The sequence below is a fragment of the Simochromis diagramma genome, unplaced genomic scaffold (assembly GCF_900408965.1).
Source record: "Simochromis diagramma unplaced genomic scaffold, fSimDia1.1 OVJJ01000421.1, whole genome shotgun sequence".
Taxonomy (NCBI): domain Eukaryota; kingdom Metazoa; phylum Chordata; class Actinopteri; order Cichliformes; family Cichlidae; genus Simochromis; species Simochromis diagramma.
This window is the reverse complement of record NW_024387250.1, coordinates 25,176-48,370: the sequence shown is the minus strand read 5'-3', so window position 1 is coordinate 48,370 and position 23,195 is coordinate 25,176. Positions and strand designations below refer to the sequence as shown.

The following is a 23,195-nucleotide window of genomic DNA, read 5'->3' as shown; positions in this document are numbered from 1 at the left end:
TATATTTTAAAATACATTTTGAAATATATTTCAAAATATACAAAAAATGGCCAAAAATATGTATATGTGCTAAAATACATTTTAAAATATATTTATATATTTAAAATGTATTTTAGCACATATATTTTTTGGCCATATAAGAGAGGGAAGGTAGTCAGAACTGAGGGGATTGAACTACCAGAAGGCAACATTGCAGACATAGAGGACAGTTACAAGTACCTGGGGATCCCGCAGGCAAATGGGAACCATGAAGAGGCCGCTAGAAAGGCTGCAACCACCAAGTACCTGCAGAGGGTCAGGCAAGTCCTGAGGAGTCAGCTGAATGGTAAGAACAAGATCCGGGCTATCAACACCTACGCCCTGCCCATGATCAGGTACCCTGCTGGGGTAATAGGCTGGCCAAAGGAGGAGATAGAAGCCACTGACTTAAAGACAAGAAAGCTCCTTACCATGCATGGAGGGTTTCACCCCAAGTCCAGCACCCTGAGGCTGTACGCTAAGCGGAAGGAAGGGGGCCGGGGACTGGTGAGTGTCAGCACCACAGTCCAGGATGAGACAACGAACATCCAAGAATACATTGGGAAGATGGCCCCAACTGACCGAGTGCTCAGTGAATACCTCAGGCAGCAGAAACCCAAGAAAGAGGAGGGAGACGAGGAACCATCATGGAAGGACAGGCCCCTGCACGGTATGTACCACCGGCAGATAGAGGAGGTGGCTGATATCCAGAAATCCTACCAGTGGCTGGACAAAGCTGGACTGAAAGACAGCACAGAGGCACTAATCATGGCAGCACAAGAACAAGCTCTGAGTACAAGATCCATAGAGGCTGGGGTCTATCACACCAGGCAAGACCCCAGGTGCAGGCTGTGTAAAGATGCCCCAGAGACAATCCAGCACATAACAGCAGGGTGCAAGATGCTAGCAGGCAAGGCATACATGGAACGCCATAACCAAGTGGCCGGCATAGTGTACAGGAACATCTGTGCTGAGTATAACCTGGAAGTCCCGAGGTCAAAATGGGAGATGCCCCCAAGGGTGGTGGAGAATGACCGAGCTAAGATCCTGTGGGACTTCCAGATACAGACGGACAAAATGGTGGTGGCTAACCAACCGGACATAGTGGTGGTAGACAAACAGAAGAAGACGGCCGTAGTGATCGATGTAGCGGTTCCAAATGACAGCAATATCAGGAAGAAGGAACACGAGAAGCTGGAGAAATACCAAGGGCTCAGAGAAGAGCTCGAGAGGATGTGGAGGGTGAAGGTAACGGTGGTCCCCGTGGTAATCGGAGCACTAGGTGCGGTGACTCCCAAGCTAGGCGAGTGGCTCCAGCAGATCCCGGGAATAACATCGGAGATCTCTGTCCAGAAGAGCGCAGTCCTGGGAACAGCTAAGATACTGCGCAGGACCCTCAAGCTCCCAGGCCTCTGGTAGAGGACCCGAGCTTGAAGGATAAACCGCCCGCAGGGGCGTGCTGGGTGTGTGTTTTTTTTTTTATATATATATATATATATATATATATATATACACACACATATGTGTGTGTATGTGTATATGTGTGTGTGATTGTATGAACATAAGTCAGCATACTTAAAATGTAATTTCTTTTCCTTTTCCAGCAGTCTCAGTTCCCCCAGCTTTCACTGCAATCCTCAAAGCCCTTCTGGACACATTGGGAAACCTCTTCCTTACCGCCACTGTAACAAACAAAAGTCACAGTTCTATTACTTTTATCAGAGTTAAAATAAAAATGTGATTTATGTTAGCTGGCTTCATTTAGCAAACAGATATTTCTGTTTATATAGATACAGATATTAATACAGATATATTTTACGCATAATTTTACCTCTTTTTTTTCCTAGATGGGAAGTCTATTCAGTTCACATTACAGTAATGCTAACACCCCTTTTGGTCGTCTCTCCTTACCCTCCAGCATTCATAAATCTGTTGACCTTCTTTGTCTGAGACCAACCACTACAATGCATCATCACCTATTTGTATTGGTAACTTACTTTACAACCTATTTTAATGGTTGCAAAGTAAGTTACTTGTGCTGTATGCAATTTTAGATACACTGAAAGTCTTCACTTACTATATATGGCTGTCATAGTGTCCTTATCAAGGGCAGTTCTTCACTCTGCGCCGATGTCCGTTTTGCTCTGTCCTCCTATAAAAAGCAGGAACATTTGAGTGTTTGACTAGCTTTAGATTTCCAAAAATTTGATATTTGTACAACTAAACATTTGAACTACAATTATATGCTATTGAGAGATACTTTTATGGGTACTTTTTGGTAAAGAAACTGGTGACAGAGTTGTAGGCTTTTTAAAGTACTATTAGCTAACCATTTGAACTGACTTTCAAAGCTGTTTACCTTTTAAATTGCTGTGGATCAAAACCTCCAGTGGGAAGGCGGCCATTAGAAGAACACGCACCATTGAACCTGAAAATAACAAAAACAAACAAAAAACAGAACAATATATAAGAGTCCGGTAGGGTAATAAATCTCTTCTGAAGCAATATAGTTCATTTTGGGTGAAAAACAAAACATTCCTCTAACATATATATACTGACATCAGCAATCAACATCATGATTGTAATTATTTCCTTTTTAGCACATCTACTGCTGTGTGCATGTGTCAAGCACTACGACTGTATCTATGCATATAAATTCACCAAATATATCCTACAAAAATGTTTTGTTATAGTCAAAAAAGGAAAACAAACAAAGGCATTCAATCAGAGGTGAGAAATTAATTGGGAATGTCAATTATAGGTGAACTATTCTTTACCTACTAGCAATCAAGCTTCTTTAACCAAGACACTTGAAATATTTGAATGTAAAATGAAACAAATAAATAAATAATAATAAAAATAACATGATGTAATTAAAATGCACAACTTACATTAAGGAAATCTGCATTTGTATCCACAGGCTAAAAGTAAAACAGTAAATGTGTTAGTAATAGTACAGGTATTTGTAAAAAAAAAAAGAAAAAAAAAAAAGAGGCAGTAACTGTGACGCTTCTAGTGGGATGCTAAATGCAGAGATTTATATTTACAGTATAATACTGCATGTACAGGTAGCTGTGTTGTGAACTGTAACTGAATATTAGAGAATCTCAGAGAAATTAAATGTATTTATTTTTTGAATTTATCAATCATAAAACTGTGTGTTTTGAAGGCCTGTTACGATAACGACTTTTTGTTGGTCAGTATATTGCCCCATAAACAATTGCGACAAGTTATGTCATTGTCATTTTAAGACCATTTTATGTCTTTGAATGTATAATCATAATATAACACCATAATAATGCAAGATCCACACACTTTCAATTGACAAACCAACATCTAATTCTTAAAGTATTTAGATAATTGAAATTAGGAATCAAAATATTAAATACCTTAAAAACTTGAATAAATAGTAAATTTTCTAACAAATAGAAAACAATGTTATTTAATGTTATTGTTTTGTTATCATTATATTTTATTTTTGTAAATATAATGGCAGATAAATTACATCATCAACAATTATTGAGGTCATGTACATGTATTGTGTGTTAAGTCGATATATCGATTATTGTGATAGGCCTACTGTTTTGGTATCATAACGAGCTTGTCAAACAAGCATGACCACTAAACAATGTCTAAGCAGTAGTATTGGTCTGAATGACAACAAACATAACTAGTGTTTTGGAAAATCTGTTAGAAAACAGTTATTTCAATAATTATGATTAGCATGTGACACAGACACTGCATAAAAAACTACAACAACAAATACTTACTTTAGGAGGATGGGGGAGAGCAGCATGAGGTTGAGACTTTGACATCTGTAAGAAACAAATTCATGTATTAAAAACAAGTCACTTAAAAATACATTAATGTGGCAGACTGTTCCCTGTTCAGATGCAGTGTATAAGTACAATCAGGGCTGTCACAACAATGGGGTGGGGCCATGTGGCTGCAACCCTGGGTACAATGTGCAGGTATATATAATTATATATAATATATGTGAATAAAGCAAGAATCTGTTTAGGTTAGTCACTGTGCTGACTGATGCTTGCTAGGTTTATATGATTGCAAACTGCACAAAAACAACAACAGCAACAACATTAATGACAATGACAAACAAAATTACTTACATTTATGTAAATCTCACATTAGGAAGATCTGCATTCGATTTCATGGGCTGAAATAAATAGGCAGAAACATTACTGCTAAAAAATTAAAAAACAAAAACTCTAAAAAGCCTAAAAATGACTTAAAAAGCAAGGAAATGTGGAACATTGTAATTAGCGAACATTAATAAAGCATAACTGTTCTTTGTTTCTAACCTTGGTAAGTACTCTGTAGCCAGAAGGAGAGGTAGGATTTCTGTGAAAGCCAAATTAAATGTGAATAGGCTTTGATAGTTATTGAGAAGGCAGAATAATAAGAAAAGGCAAAAGTACGTCACAATATAATTAATTAAGTTACATATTTTGATTACCAAATTATGGAAGCGTGGAGCTGCCACCCAGGCAAAAGAAAAATAGAGCTATATCACGTTATGACGTGAAATGTTTATTGTTCTAACATTATGGTTTTCATGTTTGTATAATATAATATCACGTTATTATAATATACATAATTGTCATGTTCGCACAATATTGTACGGACGTGATAATTATGTACATTTTTCGTACAATGCTGTTCAAACATGTTGTTCAAACATGATAGTATATTGTTAGAACGATAAACTTTTCACTTTATAACGTGATATACTTATATTTCTCTCTTGCTTGGGTGGCAGCTCTACGCTTCCGTTCCAAATAAGCGAGAATAAAGTAATATTATATGGGAAAAGGCACCTGCTAGCTTGATGATGGAGGCTTCTTAGACCGGCCACCCGCCTTGGCTTCTTGTCGCCACTCCACGAAATAAAGGTCTGTTTCCTCCATGCCGGCTAATTATTCGTCCTCATTAAAATCTCGTATATGTTCAGTTGGCAGAATTGAGAATTTTACATCTTCCAACCACTTAATTAACGCGAACATAATCGTGTTTCTTCCCGTCTCCTGTATCCGGCCGTTCCTCTCGCTGTCGGATTTCGCGCCTCAGAGACGTCGTTATTTTTCAAAAAAAAAAAGAAAGAAAGAAACAGCAACAACTACTAAAGAGAGTTTTTGCACGTTCATTGCACATTTGGGGCAATGTTTAAATATTTAATTTTTATTAATTACTTTTCATTATATCTTTATTTTTTAAACCACCGTGGCAATGCGCATGCGCATACACTCCTGCACGCAAAGGGCTTTGGAGTTGACGTAATGTCGCAATGCATTGTGGGAGCGCAGCACCATCTTGGCAGGTCACGAATCAAAACAAGATTGCTACGAACCATTCTGAAACGTAGCTCAAAAGAAAATGACGGTATAGAGACAGATGCAAGTCCAGATGCAAAGAGACGGTACTTGATTGTTGAAATGTGGACCCGTATGAAATATAGCCGTGGAGTAGAAACCCTGAAGACCAAACCACTATTGACTTAGCATGATACCTTGTCTGTGGAATCAGAGCATACACGGCGCACCAATTTCGCAATTATAAATCTCTGGAGGCGCACATCCAATTCACCAAGGACTGGGTACAAGATTTGGCTATTTTTAAGCCTCCACGTTGTGAGTACGCCGTCATTCAAGCAAAGGTAAGTCAGCTTGAGTACTGCGAGTAAATTGCGTTTGATTCCCCCCAACATTCAAATTAGTGCTAGCAAAAATTCATTCGTGAGGGGGAAATTACAGTGAGAACATGTAGAGGCTCTGTTAGAGGGATAACATGGTAAGTTCAGTGCATTGATGTGACATTGTCCTGAAGGATTTAGTTATTCTTTATGGTTAAAGAAATTGCCTTAATTAATTCATATTTATTATAAATAATCCTAATTACACATCTTGCTTCTATGTTTGTGTCCTGTGTCACTAAAAATACATTCTGTTTTAGTTTTATACATTGATTAATGACCTGCAGAATCTCCTTGTCATATTAGGTGTCCATAATTGTCACTTAAAGTCGAACTTTATTTTTTCTCCCTCTTGAAAGTGATTACATCCTTGCATTACATACTTTAGGTTCATTTTTTGCTGATAGGTTTCTAAAAAGAAACATGCAGATTTAGAATATAACATGCAGCGTTCTATAGATGGATACATAAAAACACTTTATTTGTTACATTTATGATAAATGGATTTGAAAGTAAATAAAACACATTTGTGTCGGCCTTGGCTTATTAAAGTTCTTGTCTTTAAATGAACTTTGTCTGTGTGTGTTTCAGGTCCTGCACTCTTAAAGACTGAATTGCAGCATCGCAGCCACAGGTCATTGTGAGCATCACAGGGAAGGTTGAAGCCACCCACTGCAGCTGTATGGCTAGAGTCGTGAAGACTTGCAGCCATGTCACTGCTCTTCTGTTTAATGTAGAAGCAACAGTGAGGATCTGTGGCACAAGGACTGTTACAGATGAACCTGCATACTGGGTTTTGCTGGGTAATATGACCAAGATACAGCCAGAGGTTGGCCATAAGATAGACTTCTCCTCTTCAGCTGCCCAAAAAAAGGTTCTTGATCAAAACATAAACAGACCATTCATTGTGACAGGTAAAAGAAGCCGTCCTCAAAAAATAAAAGTTCCACCTGCTACTGTGGAGGAGTTGGATCAACTGATGGGACAATATTTTTCCAAGCATAGTTCTGTTCTGAATAACCCATAATGTTTTAATTTAGGGGGCCATGTAAATACTTTGCATTTACTGAATATGTACTTACTAAATACCACTGTTCAAAAGTTGAATAAAGAAACAAAGAAATGTTTGCCTATTTTTAATTAAAAGCACTTTGTAGAACATCACATCAGTTACAATGTAGAAAAAATGTTATGTATAGTTTACAAATGACAAAATGTTCACATAAAATCATGACAGCATTTATATAATATCACCCACTAGGAGCATTCTGTAATTTACTGTCTCTTTTGAAAACTTATCACTACATAAACAGCACAAGACTTAAGAGTATTTACCAAGAGCATTTTTCCCTGGTTTTACTACCACACTGGGGCACATGTTCACCAAAACGCAGCAAACCTTTGCCATCTTATCCAGGAAGGTCACCTTTTTACCCACACATGGAAGAAGTAATCTGATTGGCATGGTGGTATGTAGCATGTAGTTTGAAGCAGGGATTTCGTAGTGCCCCATGTGTAGTGTTGGAACCCAGTCAGGATTTGTTTCATTCATTTCATAGGCTGGTTTGCTGCAATAATGCCAAATAATTAGCAACTCTATAAATAGAAGGTGGTTCTGCATGTTTGTTCTAAGTTTGTGCTATGATCTCAGAGCGCATTGAAAATAAAATTAACAGGCTATAAAGAATAACATGAACTTATTTAGAACTTACCCGAATGAAAATACTGGAGCACACCAACAGATATCTGTGGCTGGTAGAGAACTGAATATCAGCTCGTCTCGCAGCTGCTATCCAGGCTAGACGCCTTCTTTTGGTAACATCCAACACATAAGCTCCCTCATGATGTTTCCAGGTGAGGAAACAATGAAAAGAGAGCCTGTTTTCAAGCTTATTCCTTTGTCGGTAGTGCAATCTAACATTACAACCGACCACACAGCAAGCATTTGTTTGGCCTGCTAATATGGCGCCTCGACCAAAAATCCTGGCTACGCCCCATCCCGTAAGATCACGCTCCAGAGCCCTATTAACGTACGGATCTAGAAAGAAGACGCTGCATTTTTAACTCTGAGGGAGATGGAGATTGAGCCTATTTCCAAAAAAGTGGAGTGTGTTCCTTTAAGTACTAAATTGTATATATTGTCAAAAACTAAAGTGTACATAGCAGTTGTTGTATCTTGTTTACTGTATCACTGACAGATAATTTCAAAGTCAATTAACGCTACATTATAGTGAGATATTGTGTAATGTGAAATACTGTAAGCAAATGAATAAACAACCTAATTTGTGATAGACCTTTGACTCTGTTTTGTTTGAATCCAACTGTTTTTTGCAGATGTGCATAAAACATGTTACTTTTAGTATTGTTATCATTATCATCATTATTGCACTAAATATATTTTAAATAAAGGATACTTTGATATACATTCTACTGTAAGGTTGGAAATGTATTTTCTTCACCCTAAAATATGTTTTGAAATGTATTTTGGTTTGAAAGAAATATATTTTCAATTTCAAAAATATATTTTTTTGGAGCATCACAAATACAAAATATATTCACCATATATTTGAAATATATTTTGGCCAGGAAAAAAGTATTTTTTTACCGTATGGGCTCCAGGTGTGTCTCTGTGGATAAAAAAAAATCTGTTATTTCATTGTCATTTTACAACATTTTACATATCCAAAATCAATCTTTTTTATTCAAGATCTTAAATACAATCATTCTCATAGCATTCTATCAAGAATGAGTACAAAGTACTAAGTTACAATTGTGTACACTTCATTTTTTTAATTTGTTTTTTTCTGAAATATGTTAACTCACCAGTGACTGCAGTAATGCTGACTCCACTGCTTCTGATGTTCTCAAACACAGAGTAGAGAGTGAATGTGTATTGAGTTCCAGCAGTGAGAGATGAGACTGTTTGAGTTACTGGTCCATCTTCATCTGGCACACTGATGTCTGTCTCTGTATCATTAAACTGGAGAACAAAGCTGACATTGTTGTTGACTTTATCCCACTGCAGAGTGATGCTGTTCTCATGATGTTCTACTGGTATGAAACTGTCAGAATTTGGAGGAGCTGTAACAGGAAAAAGGGTGGAAAAATTCAACGGCTTCATCTAAATATCAAACTAGCTAAATGAGTTCTAGTTTATAACATTTTTGTTTGATCATTTGTCCATTTTGTATCCAAGAGTGAAATCTCATTCAGACTGGGTTCATCTGTCGAATCATTGTGGTGGTGTCCGCCTCTCAATTTGGTGGGCACTGGCTCCAGAGGTGAGTTTGACTAAACAGACCATCCTCTGGACGCCGTTTAGTGTGCCCACCCCCAAGGCCCTATATGTATATGTTATGAGAGTGTAAGTAATGTGGATGTCTCGGTTGTGGAATATAATTGAGGCACAGGTGGCCAAGAGGGGACAGAGGAGGAATGCTTCCCCTGCAACTCAGTGACACACCTGTACCTCTTGGCCCTGCATGTCTGGTGCTCTGTGGTGGTGTGCTGGAGCAGGAGTAGGGAGGTATGTGGGGATGGGAAGGGAAGGATTGGCGGTGGTGGTGGGGGTCAAAGTACCCCCTCCCTGGAGCCAGCTTCTCCGCTGAACCCGGTAGGCACCCATGTTCCCTGGAATCCACCAAGGGCAGGGGACCGGGCCTATCCGCACCGGGGGCCACAGCAGCAGCACTGCCAAGCCCCAATGAGCCCGGGGCAGCCCACCTGACCCTGCCACAGAGGAAAAGTACACCCACCCTTACATTCAATGAGCTCCCAGACTACATAAGACAATAGACACCCAGGTCGAGTTCATCCTCCACCTCTACTAAATCCTTCCTCTAAATACAGAGTGAACTCGTGGAGAGCAGACACCGCCCGAAAAGGATGGTAACAATCTCCCTGCCAGCTCAAGAGGCTCCCACTTCCATCGATGCACCAGAGGTCCCCCAAACTAGGGCTGGACCCTTTACAAACCACCTTTAGTTCCATTAGAGCAAGCTGAGAAACATTAAAAAGTGTAACCCTAGTCACGGTTTATTAATAAAAAATAACGAAAATTTCACTAGGCCAATATTCCCACCACTCAATTCATGCCATCGGTAAGGACAGAGCCAATGAGTTGAATGGACTTTTGAACAGATTCAACACTGCTGTAAATGCTCACCTCAATACTGACTTAACTATAGTCAGCCTGTAATCCACAGCCACACCGTTCTCTCTCCCCACATTGCACCATAGCCTCCTGTGAACATCCTGACATTCCTCCCCCACCTGTCACATTCATTCATGACCAAGTTCAGAGGCAATCAGAAGACTCTACTCAGGCAAGTCTGCTCAACCAGAAGCAGTGATTGCCTGTGTCCTCAAGGGCTTTGACCCCAGCTTTGTGGAGTCTTTCATAAACTGTTCATGATGTCAAGAATCAGCTGTGTGCAGGCAGAGAAAGACCCAAATGCAAAACTCACGGAAGCAGGACATGAACTCAAAACTTTATTGCTTGATGAAAGGCAAAAAAAGAAACAATGCAAAACTAAACTGGGAAATTCTAATATTAATTTACTCAGGGGGACACAGGGAGAGACACGCAGCCATGAGAGAAGACACGACATGGAACGGAGGGAGACGCGGACATAAATACACTGAAAGATAACGAGGAATGTGGGAGCACACGGGGAAAGCAGCTGACACGAATAACAATAATGAGACAGGGCAGGAGCAAACACAACATGACGTACACTGAAGGGAGACTATCAAAATAAAACAGAAGGTACACACAGATGCAGACTGGAGATGGAGAGAGAACATGGAGGAGCACAAGGGAGAGCACAAACATGACGAGCTGGGGAAACATGATGGAATAAAACACAAGGAGGGAAACAAGGTAACCAAGTGAAGCAAGGCACAAGAACTCACAGACACACAGAGGGAGACAGAGGGCAAAGACACAAGGGGGAATCTAATAAACAAAAACTAAACAGAACACCCTAGAAACCACAGAATAAATCCTTAAAATAACAAATGAAATTAACATAATAGAAAAACACAAGAAAACTGAGAACCCTGGGTCAAAATGACACATGATGAGTCTGAGTCTGCAGAGGGTCCCAGCGCTGTGAAAGACATTCCTGTGTCAAAGACGCCATGTCCCCCAGGATTAAAGACCTGTGGTACTAACTTCCCATGTCATGAAAACCCTGGAAAAACTCATCCTTGTCCACCTCTGACCTATTGTCATGCCACATCAGAATCTTCTTCAGTTCGCTAACCAGCCCCACCTTGAAGCTGAAGACGCCATCATATTCATCGTGCTTAATCAACTGAGAGTCATGTTTTTTGACTTTTCCAGTGCATTCAATACCATCTGGCCGACCCTCCTGGGTGATACACTGACAGTGATGCAGGTGGATGCCTCGGTCGTGTCCTGGATTATTGATTACTTGATAAGAAGACCACAATATATGTGTATTCAACACTGTGTATTTGACAGGGTGATCGGCAGCAGAGGGGCATCACAAGGGACTGTCCTTTCCCCTTTTCTCTTCACCCTCTACACCACAGACTTCAGCCACTGCACCGAGATCTGCTATTTCTGATGAGATCTGCTTTCATCAGAAATTTTCTGATGACTCAGTAAGCGTGAAGAGACAAGACCCCTGTTTCAATCTAGGGATGTGGACATTGTGGGGGACTATAAATACCTCAGATCAGTGGTGGTTTTTGATATTGGCGACATGGGCTGTTGCCCAGGGCGGCATCATTGTGGGGGCAGCATCATAGCATCGGCAAAAAAAAAAGTTGCTCGCACCCATGCTGCCCCGGCATCATGCCACCGCATTTTGGGGAATGCATAGGCACCGAACGATTTTCTATTGCCCATTTGCGAGGAGTAAGAGTGCCCTCCATTTACGAGGTGCGCCTGCTGCTTGCTGCACAGGGAGGAGAGGGGCGGGATCAATGTTCCCTCTAATTTTTCATGTGTCTGAGTGCACACACAAACTCCCTGAGCGGCCCCTTGGACCACTGTGAGCAACAGCAGACGTGTGCACTGTGGTCACGCCAGCATCGAATCCATCCAAGTTACATGGTTCATTAAAATAATCAAATTACAGCATTTACATTTATGTTAGACTACTTTTAATTAACTGCTTTAGCCCACTTACAATGAAAATTTCAAAAAAAATTGTTCAAGACCTGTGTAGTATGTTAACACTATTGAAAGCAAAAATAACTTGAACTCTTATTTTGAAAACACAACTTTCGTTTTTTTGTAAATAAAGCTCTGACTTGTATTATGAGTCTGTGGTCTGGGAGAGAGTCTGTAACTCTCTGTCTGCAAAATACAGGATATAATGACCAATGCTGGGCAGTTAATTATATAGTTACTTCTTCCAAAAAGTAACTGAGTTTTGCAAACAATAAACAATAAAGTTTTTTGCAGCTGTTTGCCTAAAAATGCAGCCAAGGCGTTTTTTTTTTTTAAATATTTCAAACTATTTACAGAACAATCAGGTTTATTTGTTCCACTCCAAAAAATAATTTCTGTCCACTATGAGATAAAGGAGAACAACAGCTTGATACCTGCAGGCCTGACAGCAGCAGATGTATCACTCCTGTAACACCTGTAACATTCAGCAGTCGCCTCATTGTTCTGACACACACAACAAAACTGTTGACTACACTACACACTAACTACACAAGATTTGCGCTAAACGTCGCAAATCTCTCACATCTCAAAGCACCGCCGTCACTCCTAAAACTTCCCCCTTCCTAAACAACTGGTCATGGCCATGTTGCTATATCATTTTTTGATTGGTCAACATGGTACATTTTTCGACCAATAGGAAAGGGTGGGTTTTTTTGGTTTTGGTTTTGCTCGCAGGCGGAGAGCGCTTTCGAGTGTTTTCCTTATAAAACGCCGTTTTTACCGTTTATCCTGCAGTAAATATAAACAACGACAGTATTCAGAAAGAAAACCAAACATTGCAGATGTTTTTATCATAACTCTGGTTTTACGTGGCCTATCAACACAATTTAAAAACTGGTATAAAGTCCTCACTTTTCCCGTCAATTGTTCCGTCTGTCCTGCTCACATCTCCAATGGTTGTACACGTCGTCATTAACGTGGCTTCACTCCACATCAGCCACGCGGCTTTGCTCGCTAAAACACTGGTGTCTGCACATAAGGACGCTGTCATTGCCTGTCAACCACGTTGATTAGCTGCGTGTATACGAATGTGAATCGCATAAATGGCTGGACTATGGGATAAGGTGGCATCGTTCTAATCCCATACAGGAGCAGCCAGTCACTTACTAACTAACACTGAAAAACAGAATTGTTAAAGTTTTAATTTTAATTTCAATTCAGGTTAGATTTTTTTTTTTGGGAGCAACGTAGATTTTCTGTGCGCAGAGACCGTGCCAGCAGTGTGCAATTGCGCACGCACGGAGCTTAGAGGGAACATTGGGCGGGATGGCTGGGGATTTTCTTGCTTTTTATTTGATTCTACGCTTTAACAGACACAACGACTTCCCTTATTTCCATTTGTGACAAACATGCCGGAGATTCTCACATTCTTCTGACACCTTGCAAAAAAAGAACCAGCCAGAAGAAGAAATAGTTGTATAAAACAACAGCAAAATGAAAAATATGAAATGAGCCCATTTTGTGCATAAAATTGTAAACATTTCTCAGTTTAAACACTTGTTATGTTACTTATGTTCTGGTGTAAATAAACGATTGGCTCATGTTATTTGAAAGTCTTTTAGTTTTCATTTTGTTCAAATTTAAAGAACGTCCCAACTTTTCTGAAATTTGGGTTGTAATATTACAGCAGTCTCCTCCATGAGTCCCCACCTTACTGTGGTGGAGGGGTTGGTGGGTTTTGCTTTACCCCTTGGTAAGGTCTGCCAAGGGAAATTGGTTCTGGGTGAGGAGCCAGACAAAGAGCGATTCAATTCACAGTCAACCCCTGTGACTATCAAAAGAGCAGGGGAGGTGTGTACCCTGACTGGTGCAGGGTTACTGGGGCCTCACCTTGGAACCAGGACTGGGGAAGGAGCTCAACGGAGAGCGCCTGATTAATGGGTCTTAGCCCATGGGGCCCGGCTGGATATATTAAATGTCTGAATGGTCAAACTAACTGTAAAGTTTAATCCATTCACTTTATATTTTTAGAACTTAACTTTGAGTTTTTAAATTAATGGGTTAAGAGGTTTACAGTGAAAGCTATCAAAATGAAATTCAATTCAGATTCATTTATATTTATTTACATATATTTATTAGGCAAAGACACTACAATGATACTGATATAGGGAGCTATCTATAGCTAACTAACCAAGTCAAAGTTTTTCTGAAGAAAGGTTGGAAAACAGGTCCTGACAATTGTTTGTGCTTATGTGTCAAACGATAATTCAGAAGTCACTGGGTGGTGTGCTTGAGGGTGCTACTGAGAGACTTCAGTGCTCATGTAGACAATTGTAGCAAAGTTTGAAATTTATGAAATGACTTTTCTGTTAAAAGTCGAATGCAAGAATAGACCGGGGGCACTGCCAGGCAGTCCCAGCACACCCTCAAAATACGTGTAGGTGTGCCAGGTCTGTCCTGCATACTCCCTTGCCATGTGATCCAACTCACCACCAGGTGGTGGCCAGTCAACAACTCAGCTTCCCTCTTCACCTGAGTGTCCAAAATATACAGCCACAGATCCAATAAGACAATTACAAAATTGGTCACTGAGCTGAGATCTAGGGTGTCCTGATGCCATGTGCACTTATGGACATCTTTATGTTTAAACATAGTGTTCGTAATGGACAACTTGTTCAGATCAGGGAGATTTTAAAACATTGACTTGTGGATTTGTTTCTCACATTGAAATTTGTGTTTACACTGAGTCCATGTATTCTAACTTTATGAGCTATTTTCTTACCTTTTTTCTAACTTTGTGCATATTTTACTTACTTGTGTGTGCAAGGCAGGGCACAGCATCCTCATTTTCTTCTGGATTCGGGCAGGACATTTCTTCCTCTGGTTTCCCGTTGCTGGGCTTTGGGCTGTGCGTGTTTGTCTCTTGAATGTTTTTTCCCTTGCTGCAGCTGGCGACAATGTAGTTCTTCGTTTCACCAGCAGGAGTGTCCAAATGTTGCGAAACGAACTCACTTCTGATATTAAACAATGTTGTGTTCACGTGACAACAAGGAACTGTGGAAGTAACAATAATGTGGAAATCATACTATAATGATCATACTGTATGTATCATCATGTATGTATTATTTGTATGTTCTCCATCTCCTCCTGTCATGGTCCTGGGTCGCTGACCAAGCGTTTTTGAGTTTAGTGTCATTATTTTCTAGTTTCTTCTGATTTTGTATTAGTTCTTAGGGTTTGGTTCTTGTGTTCAGTGTTTTATTATTTCTACCTGTGTTCCCTCCCCTGCACTGTTTGTGCCCCTGAGTTTGTGTTGCAGTATAGTTTGTGAATTTCCTGTTTTACTTTGAAGGTCTTGTCTCATGTTAGTGTGTTCTGTTTTACTTCCTTGTCTAGTTACATTCAGCTGTGTTCCCCTCTGGTGTGTCATTACCTTGTTACCTTGTGTGTATTTATAGTGTGTGCCTGCCTGTGTTCCTTGTCGCGTCGTCTGTGTAACCTGTGTAATTTGTCTCTCTGTTTTCCATTTTCATCCCCTGTGTCATCTCCATATGTTTTTTTCCCTGCGTGTTATTCTGTGACTTATTGTTTCGGGTTTTGTTTGCTATTAGTTTCCCCAGTTTAGGGTTATATTTAGTTCTGTCCTCGCCACTCCCGTATTTGTTGGCTATTCCCTACTGTAAATAAACGTTCACTCATATCATCAGCCTTTGCCTGCATTTTGGGTCCTCCTTCACTACACCACACGACTGCTGCCATGGCCGTGATACTTCCTAAATGAGCGGATCAATCTTGATGAAGCAAAAACATTACCTAGGACTCAGTGCCAATATTGTTTGAGTATACACATATATTATAAAAATCCCACAACTGTAATATATTAGTAATGTTTGACATTTTAATTGAGCACTGAATAGAATATCACAGTATAGAATAGTGTTTCACAATATAATGTATCATAACCTACTCAGTGACTGCAGCATATGTATGTATGTTCCCTATCACCTATGTTTGCTATTAATGTTATCGTTTTATTGTGTGATTCTGGCATAGCAATGAAAAGCATAAACATGATTTTTTACCTCCTGTAATGATGTGTTGAAAGTCTCCGCAGGTAGAGCATATTGGTAATGGAGGTTCATTTACTTCCTCACAGTAAAGCTCAAAATATAAATCTTGATCACTGATTGCCTTTTGAGAAGTGACACATAAACACATAAACATACATATTGCAGAAACAATATCTCAAGAGGACAGAATTTCTGTTTCAATTTTTTTTTTACCTCCATAGTTGTTACAGAGTCTTCCATCCTATTGTTGCTCCAGACAGCTTCTCTCTGTCGACAGTTTTAGAGACCAATTATCAAATCTTGAAAAAAATGACACCCAATTCTGTAGCCTTCTCCTTCAACAATTGAACAGTTTTAACACTGTCATCATCACATTAATCTTGATTTTCAGGCTCCTTTGTAACCCTGGGTCCAAATACCTGTGGACCCATACATCTGCATACAATAATCTAACATACCATTTCACGATACATGATATCTTCTATTCAATACTTTTGTCTAATCAAAGTTTTAGATTCTGGTGAAATGTTTAGGCCTTAGCCTCAGAATAATTGTAAACTCAAACTGTTTTAAAACAGTCTGTAGCTGTTTAAGCTGAAACGTCCTCTTTCTTTGCTGAACTCAAAAACCTAGTCTCTATTATTTACAGTAATGATCATCTCATTATATAGTAATATCTGGCATACTATGAAATTTCACCAACCACCATAGCAATGATAAAAACCCTTTGCATCTTCAGCAAAAAAGATGTGTACAGATAAAGCTTATACAACTTAATGCACTAAGTCACAGACTGAAACTTTAGTAGTAAAACGAAAAAGAAGCAAATAAGTATAATGGGCTTCAAATTCACGCATAAAGCTTGTATACAAACATTTCGTGCACAAATCTGTGATTCATCACTATTTTCGTACTTAAATTTGTTCTTAGTCTACAAATTTAGAAGTGCATCATACCAGGCCTTTTGTTATACCCAGTGGAGTGACTGTGAACATGCCCCACTTTTGTAGGCCTGGTCTGATGCATGTAGGCCTGGTCTACTACTACTACTACTACTACTACTACTAATAATAATAATAATAATAATAATAATAATAATAATGCTTCCCATAGAAACAGATTCTAAAAAAAGCAACTTAAAATTAACATAAACATGTAAATGTTAAAAGAATGCCAAAATATCAAAACTATAATAAAATATACAAAAAAAGCCTGAATTAATGAGTTTAACAGGGTTTTAAAAGAAGTCACTGATAATGCAAGCCAGATTTCTTTTAGGCAGTGCATTCACTCTAATTGCCTTTTGTGTTTAAGAAGGAAGTGGGAACGATTAATAGGTTTCTGTTTGATGATCTTTGGCTGTGCACTGGTTGGGACAGAAACAGCAGTTTGAGTGTGTATTCTGGGTCCAGGCCATATAGCAGTTTTAGACTTAGTATCAAACAATAATAAGAAGAAATATTAAAAGTTATACAATGGAATAAAAACAATTTCAAAAGAATGAGAAAAAAAGAAGGAAAAACCAAGTCACAAGCAAAATTAATAAAAAGAAGGGATACAGCCAGGGGACAAAGAACTTCTCATAATTCAGAGCAGCCAAGGGGCAGTGACATCCAAAATTTCATGGCACAGCAGCCTACACCTATTGCAGCATAACTAAGGGAGGATTCAGGGTCACCTGATCCAGCCCTAACTATATGCTTTAACAAAAAGGAAAGTTTTAGGCCTAATCTTAAAAGTAGAGATAGTGCCTATCTCCTGAATCCAAACTGGAAGCTGGTTTAATAGAAGAGGGGCCTGAAAACTGAAGGCTCTGCCAACAATTTCTACTTTTGAATACTCTAGGAACAACAAGTAAGCCTGCAGTGTGAGAGTGAAGTGCTCTAATGGGCTGATATGGTACTACAAGGTCTTTAAGAAAAGATGGGACCTGATTGTTTAAGACCTTGTGTGAGGAGCAGGATTTTGAATTCTGGATTTGACAGGGAATTAACAGCTAATGAAGGGAAGCCAATATAAGAGAAATATGCTCTCTTTTGCAGTCCCTGTCATTACTCTTGCTGCAGTGTTTTGGATTAACTGAAGGCTTTTCGGGGAGTTTTTAGGACATCCTGATAATAATGAATTGCAGTAGTCCAGCCTAGAAGTAATAAATGCATTAATTCGTTTTTCAGCATCACTCTGAGACAGGATATTTCTAATTTTAGAGATGTTGCGCAAATGGAAGAAAGCAGTCCTACGTATTTGTTTATATATTGTTCATATATTGATTCATGGTTTTCTTCAGTTTGTTAGCTACTGCAGGATATTTTGTAAGGCGGTTATATGCTATAAAAAGCAGGGCCAGGAAAATCTCCATCATATTTTTCTGTGTTTTATCCTCAGTTACTTTGACACATAGGCATCTGCTGTGATGCTTACACCTCTGATGAAGTGTCAGCTTTGTTTTTATATATAGATATAAAAATATGGATATCTACTGATAAATGATAAGAATTATATTTCTGAGTCAAAATTGAATCGAATCAGGAATCACATCATTTATAGAAATCAGTGACAATATCCAGCCCTATATATCACCCTGTTTGCCTTTAAGTTCCAGATGTAGGCTGACCATTGCTTGAAGACTGAATGGGGCTGGCTGCAAATTGGGACCTGTCAAGACCAATGACTGTAGAAAAGATGGACGATCTGACTGCACTTCCTCCCACTGTACAAAAATTAACCAAAATTTCCCACTTGTGGGAGCTGCAATGTTGCTCTTTGAGCCTGAGTCTGCGCATAGTGATTTGAGGTGGAGTGTTTATGTCACGCTCCTGCCCATAAACCCACTGGAGTGACTGTGAACATGCCCCTCCTACACTTTGTACTTACCCTGCCTGCAGTGTTGCCAACTTAGCAACATGGTCGCTATGTTTAGCAAGTTTTCAGACCCCCTTAGCGACTTTTTTCCAAAAAGCGACTAGCGACAAGTCTGGCGACTTTTTCTGGTGTTATTGGAGACTTATGACAACTCTTTCACGTGACAGCACGTATTGCTCTTACTCTCAACAAGCAGCGGGAGCTGCCGTGGGCACCTCGCCCGTGCGAAAATGTGTACTGTGCTTCAAAATAATATTACCATACTGTGTGTGTATAAGGACCTCAAAATGGCACCTGTTAAGACATGCATACAAAGCGGATTTTAAACTCAAGGTGTCATGCAGTGGAACATGGGAACAGAGCAGCTGCAAAAGAATTCAGCATTAATGAATCAATGTTACAGAAGTGGAGGAAGCAAGAAGAATGAGTTGAGTAAAGTTAGACTTATCTGGCTGTTTTGTTTTGCTTAGCTTAATGTGCCTTATGGTCCAAAAAATACGTATTTGACTTATTTATTTGGCACACTGCAGTTTAATGTTGCAAAGCACCTCTTTAAGTTTTTTGGCCACATTGCCCTGCCCTACTGCTAAGTGATGGTGGTCACTTTCAATACAGAGCCAATGAGAACCAATTGAGAATTGATAAGGAATCAAATAGATAAGTGATCTGGAAAATGGAATCAAAAGGTCTAAATTCTTATCAATTCCCATCCCTGCTCCTTGAAGTGGAGTAAATCAACAGCTTTGCATCTGAATTGTAAAGCTCAGAACACCTCCCCCACTCCACTACGTTTTTTTTTTTTACTTTTTTTTTAACTTTTTGCTTTTCTTAAAATTTTTTTTTTTTTTTTTTAACTTGTTTTGATCTTCAAAAGGAGGAGTTTGGCTAGGCCAGGAATTTTTGCCAGTCGGTAAGCAGAAGGTCACAGTAAATTTCAAATCAACACAATATATTGAAAAACAAGTAGTGTTTATTTAATATTTTCCTTTTAAGAACCATAAGAGTGAAAAGAATAACCATTCCTTTGGTCAGGTACAAGGACAGAACACAAAGAGTAAAAAAGGAGGCAACAAAAACTATTGCTCAACACTACTTGACATTTGTTTTTAAACATTGTTTTTTTTCTGGAATCTTGCCCAGCATTTATTACATTACACAAGAGGCTGAAGGGGGAGGTCGTGCTTTCCCATTGGTTGTTCAGTACTTAAATATATATAATAATAAATCCTATAACCTTACTGTGAGGTTTTTAAGGTGGCAGCTTACCTTATCCTTGTCTTTTTTCATTAGAGAAACTAATGTGTTTGTAACACACCCAAAGAAAGATTCTAGGTCTGACCAACCGTCTCAGTTGTTTGCAAAAAGATGACAGTCAATAAAATTCTAAAACATAATTTATTGACAAAAAAATATCAAGAGATAAAAGATAAAACAGTCCAGTGTCCCATTTATGAATCGTATAAAAACACACAGTCCTAAGGCCAGAGCCAGCTATGCCACACAGCCAGTTGCACTCCACGTGTTGCCTTTAACAGGGTTAGAAGTTGTCCTTGGAGACCCACCACCCTGCAAGCATATAGCCAGTGGTCACTCTAGCCTCTGCAACTCTGCTGCCTTTAGGCTGTGGCATATAATAGGCCCTGGCCTGCACAGAGAGACAAAATGACACTTTCAGTATAAAATTCAAGCACAAAACCCATCCATCCCAAACATATCTGATTTCATCACATTACATACCTGCACAGAGAGACAAAATGACACAGCAGTGTTTGTAGTGTGGGCTATAAGTAGACCAGTGTATCAGTGCAATCAAGTACACCTGCCTCTAATTAGTCCAACCCCATTCCAGCCATTGGCTCACCAAAAATGTGACACGCACACACAAAACCACTCCCAACCCAGTGCAACTTCACACAATAATATGGAGCTGAATTAACACAGGCACATTAGTCTACCATGTTACATGTTTATCTACAGTGTTAAATTAAAATTCTAGCAAGCTGCTCAGATAGGAATCTGGTCTATTTGATGATATAATTCATATTGTCGACCAGTGTTGGTCAAGTTACTTGAAAATAGTAATTAGTTACTAATTCCTGATTACTTCTCCAAGAAAGTAATCCCATTACTTTCCTGATTACGTATTTTTAAATTTAGAAATGTGTTTAACATTTAAACCTATTTTCTGCATATTCCAGTATATAAAATAAATTTCTTTGTGTGCGTTTACACTCACTCTTTCAAATAGATGCAAGTAAAGCACAGGAAAACATAAATAAAATCAAAGATTCAGCGGCACTAAGTCCTGTCGCTCTTAAATCCATTTTCACCTGTTTAGCAGTAGTGGGCCCAGTGGAGGTTTGCCTGGTGCCACAGTGGTCAGTGGAGGGTTCCGTGGGTTTTCTCTGTGAATTTCACATTCCCATGGCAGTGTGCTAGCTGCTTGCTCAGATTTGAAGTTAAATTTTTGCAGAACAGTTTTCTTCCCACGCAGAGTGTACAGTGGACACTAATGTCAGCTGTACACACTAAGCATGTAAATATAATAATAATAATAACCACTGCAGCCAAAAAGAGTGCCTGACGAACCCAGTTGTAAGTAAGCTATTAAGACTCGACTGTACAGTGTGTTCGTGTTTTCCTCCGAAACAATAAGTTCTGTTGGAGCAGTCTTTCAACGACTCTCTCTGTCTCTCGCAAGCAAAGTTGACCCACACAACAAAGTAAAGCTATTTTTCGGCTACGAGCCGACAGGGACCCCGCTGTATTAGCCAGAGGTCCCTTTACTACGGTTCGGAGCCACGGACCTGTTTTATATACGTATAGTTTTCTATACGAGATCGCTGCAAAAAGTGCAGCCTTACCTAATGTCCACCCTACTGTTACTCATTTCATATTAAGATTTAAACCGTGTGGAATTATTAAAGGACCCAAGATACAGCACAACTGAGGTGAGGGAGCTTTATTTATGGAGCGTGAACATACAAAGGCGAGGGTGGCAAAAACAGAAGAGAGAAAACCTAAACTGGGAAAACTAAGCAAAAACAAACCTGAAACCGGAGATGCAGGGAGACACAGAGGATGACGCAGGGAATGAACACGGACATACCAGCAACGCACACCAGAAAATACAGGGCTTAAATACACACAGGGCAATCAGGAAATGGGAGACCGGAGGGAGACATGGCTGGGATTAATTGGGCATAACGAGACAAGGGGAAGCGGATCTAGAAGCACTGACAAGAGACACAGAACTTCAAAATAAAACAGGAAATACACTGACTAAACTCGACACACGCAAACTTAACACAGACTGGGGAGACAGAACATAGGAACGTGAAACGTGGAACAGGAGAGTACAACGGACACAAACACTAGGGATAATCATAAAAAGCAACCCAAAATAAACAAAACCACAGAATAATAATAAACTTAACATAAACACGGAGTCCACAAACTCCGGACCATGACACCTTCAGTAATAGTAATAAATCACACAGCAATAGTACATTCATGTAGTTGTAAAAATCATGATAATATATTAAGTAGTCCAAAGTATTCAGAATACGTTACTCTCACTGAGTAACGTAATGGAATCCTTTACAAAATACATTTTGGGGCATGTATTCTGTAATCTGTAGTGGAATACATTTTAAAAGTAACCTTCCCAACACTGAATGGCAGTATTGCGTCTTATCTCGGTACTCAATACTAAAACCACCACAAACCACAATGTACCAAAAACATCAGAGCAATGGCAAAACAGAAGGGTCGACAATATGGAGGCATAAAGGGACAAAGACTTTGAAAAGTGTGGGAGCATTTAACAGGAAACAATTTGAATCCAGACTGTGCAAACTGTTTTGTCTTGAATATATTATATGCTAATGAGACAAATAAGTAGCCATAGAAATTGTATTTTGATTGTTATTGTGAAGCTTTTATTTTGTAGTGATGGGAATTCCGGCTCTTTTTAGAGAACCGTCTATTTTGGCTCGGCTCACTAAAAAGAGCCAACTCTTTTGGCTCCCAACCAGCTCTTTAGGTTGTTTTGTTGCTTTAATTAATTTATTATCAAGAACAAAATAAAATTATGCACAAAAGGAATTACTAATGTAAAAAAACGTGGTTATTTATTTATATATGTTTATAGCTACCTAGATCACTTAAATTACACAATTGAAAGCATTTGTCTTGTACGTGCTTTGTCTCTAGGGGCCACCGTAAATATACTTTTATTTATTCACTCCACATAAAATGTAATAAATAAATTATAAAATACAGAAACCAACTATTTACATTTTATACATTTCAACTTTTAACTACTTAAATTTTCAGCTTTTTCCTTTGAACAAATTTAAAGTGAAACAACACAAAACACTGCAAACCACAA

The 23,195-nt window shown here is 39.1% G+C and overlaps 1 protein-coding gene and 1 long non-coding RNA gene across 7 annotated transcripts; both read right to left on the bottom strand.

The window, feature by feature from the left end:
- Window positions 1-1,540: 1,540 nt before the first annotated feature.
- LOC120714706 lies at window positions 1,541-5,221 on the bottom strand. 5 transcript variants are annotated; one of them, XR_005691484.1, is made up of 8 exons: window positions 4,854-5,221; window positions 4,338-4,377; window positions 4,146-4,192; window positions 3,789-3,833; window positions 2,910-2,939; window positions 2,378-2,446; window positions 2,096-2,170; window positions 1,541-1,700 (listed from the first exon to the last, which is right to left on the bottom strand). It is a non-coding gene; the product is annotated as an uncharacterized LOC120714706 (long non-coding RNA). The 5 variants fall into 5 exon arrangements; XR_005691483.1 differs by having other exon boundaries at window positions 4,338-5,221; XR_005691486.1 differs by lacking the exon at window positions 4,146-4,192.
- Window positions 5,222-7,425: 2,204 nt separating this feature from the next.
- On the bottom strand, window positions 7,426-17,666 carry LOC120714704. Of its 2 annotated transcripts, XM_040001053.1 has the most exons (5): window positions 16,154-17,666; window positions 15,953-16,061; window positions 14,685-14,924; window positions 8,549-8,806; window positions 7,426-8,352 (listed from the first exon to the last, which is right to left on the bottom strand). In XM_040001053.1, exons 1-5 carry the CDS (start codon window positions 16,178-16,180, stop codon window positions 8,327-8,329), a joined length of 660 nt encoding a protein of 219 aa, XP_039856987.1. In that variant the 5' UTR covers window positions 16,181-17,666; the 3' UTR covers window positions 7,426-8,326. The 2 variants fall into 2 exon arrangements, with proteins under 2 accessions (XP_039856987.1, XP_039856986.1); XM_040001052.1 differs by lacking the exon at window positions 16,154-17,666 and having other exon boundaries at window positions 15,953-16,146.
- Between the last annotated feature and the right edge of the window lie 5,529 nt (window positions 17,667-23,195).

What these genes read in the sequence shown, in the direction of transcription:
- LOC120714704 (XM_040001052.1), bottom strand. Translation starts at nt 16,094, where the DNA reads ATGTTTATGTGTTTATGTGTCACTTCTCAAAAGGCAATCAGTGATCAA. An exon ending in GCCCTGCCTTGCACACACAA is followed by an intron (nt 8,807 to 14,684) that starts GTAAGTAAAATA and finishes TTCCTGTTACAG; the next exon opens with CTCCTCCAAATTCTGACAGT. An exon ending in CAGCATTACTGCAGTCACTG is followed by an intron (nt 8,353 to 8,548) that starts GTGAGTTAACAT and finishes TTTTATCCACAG; the next exon opens with AGACACACCTGGAGCCCATA.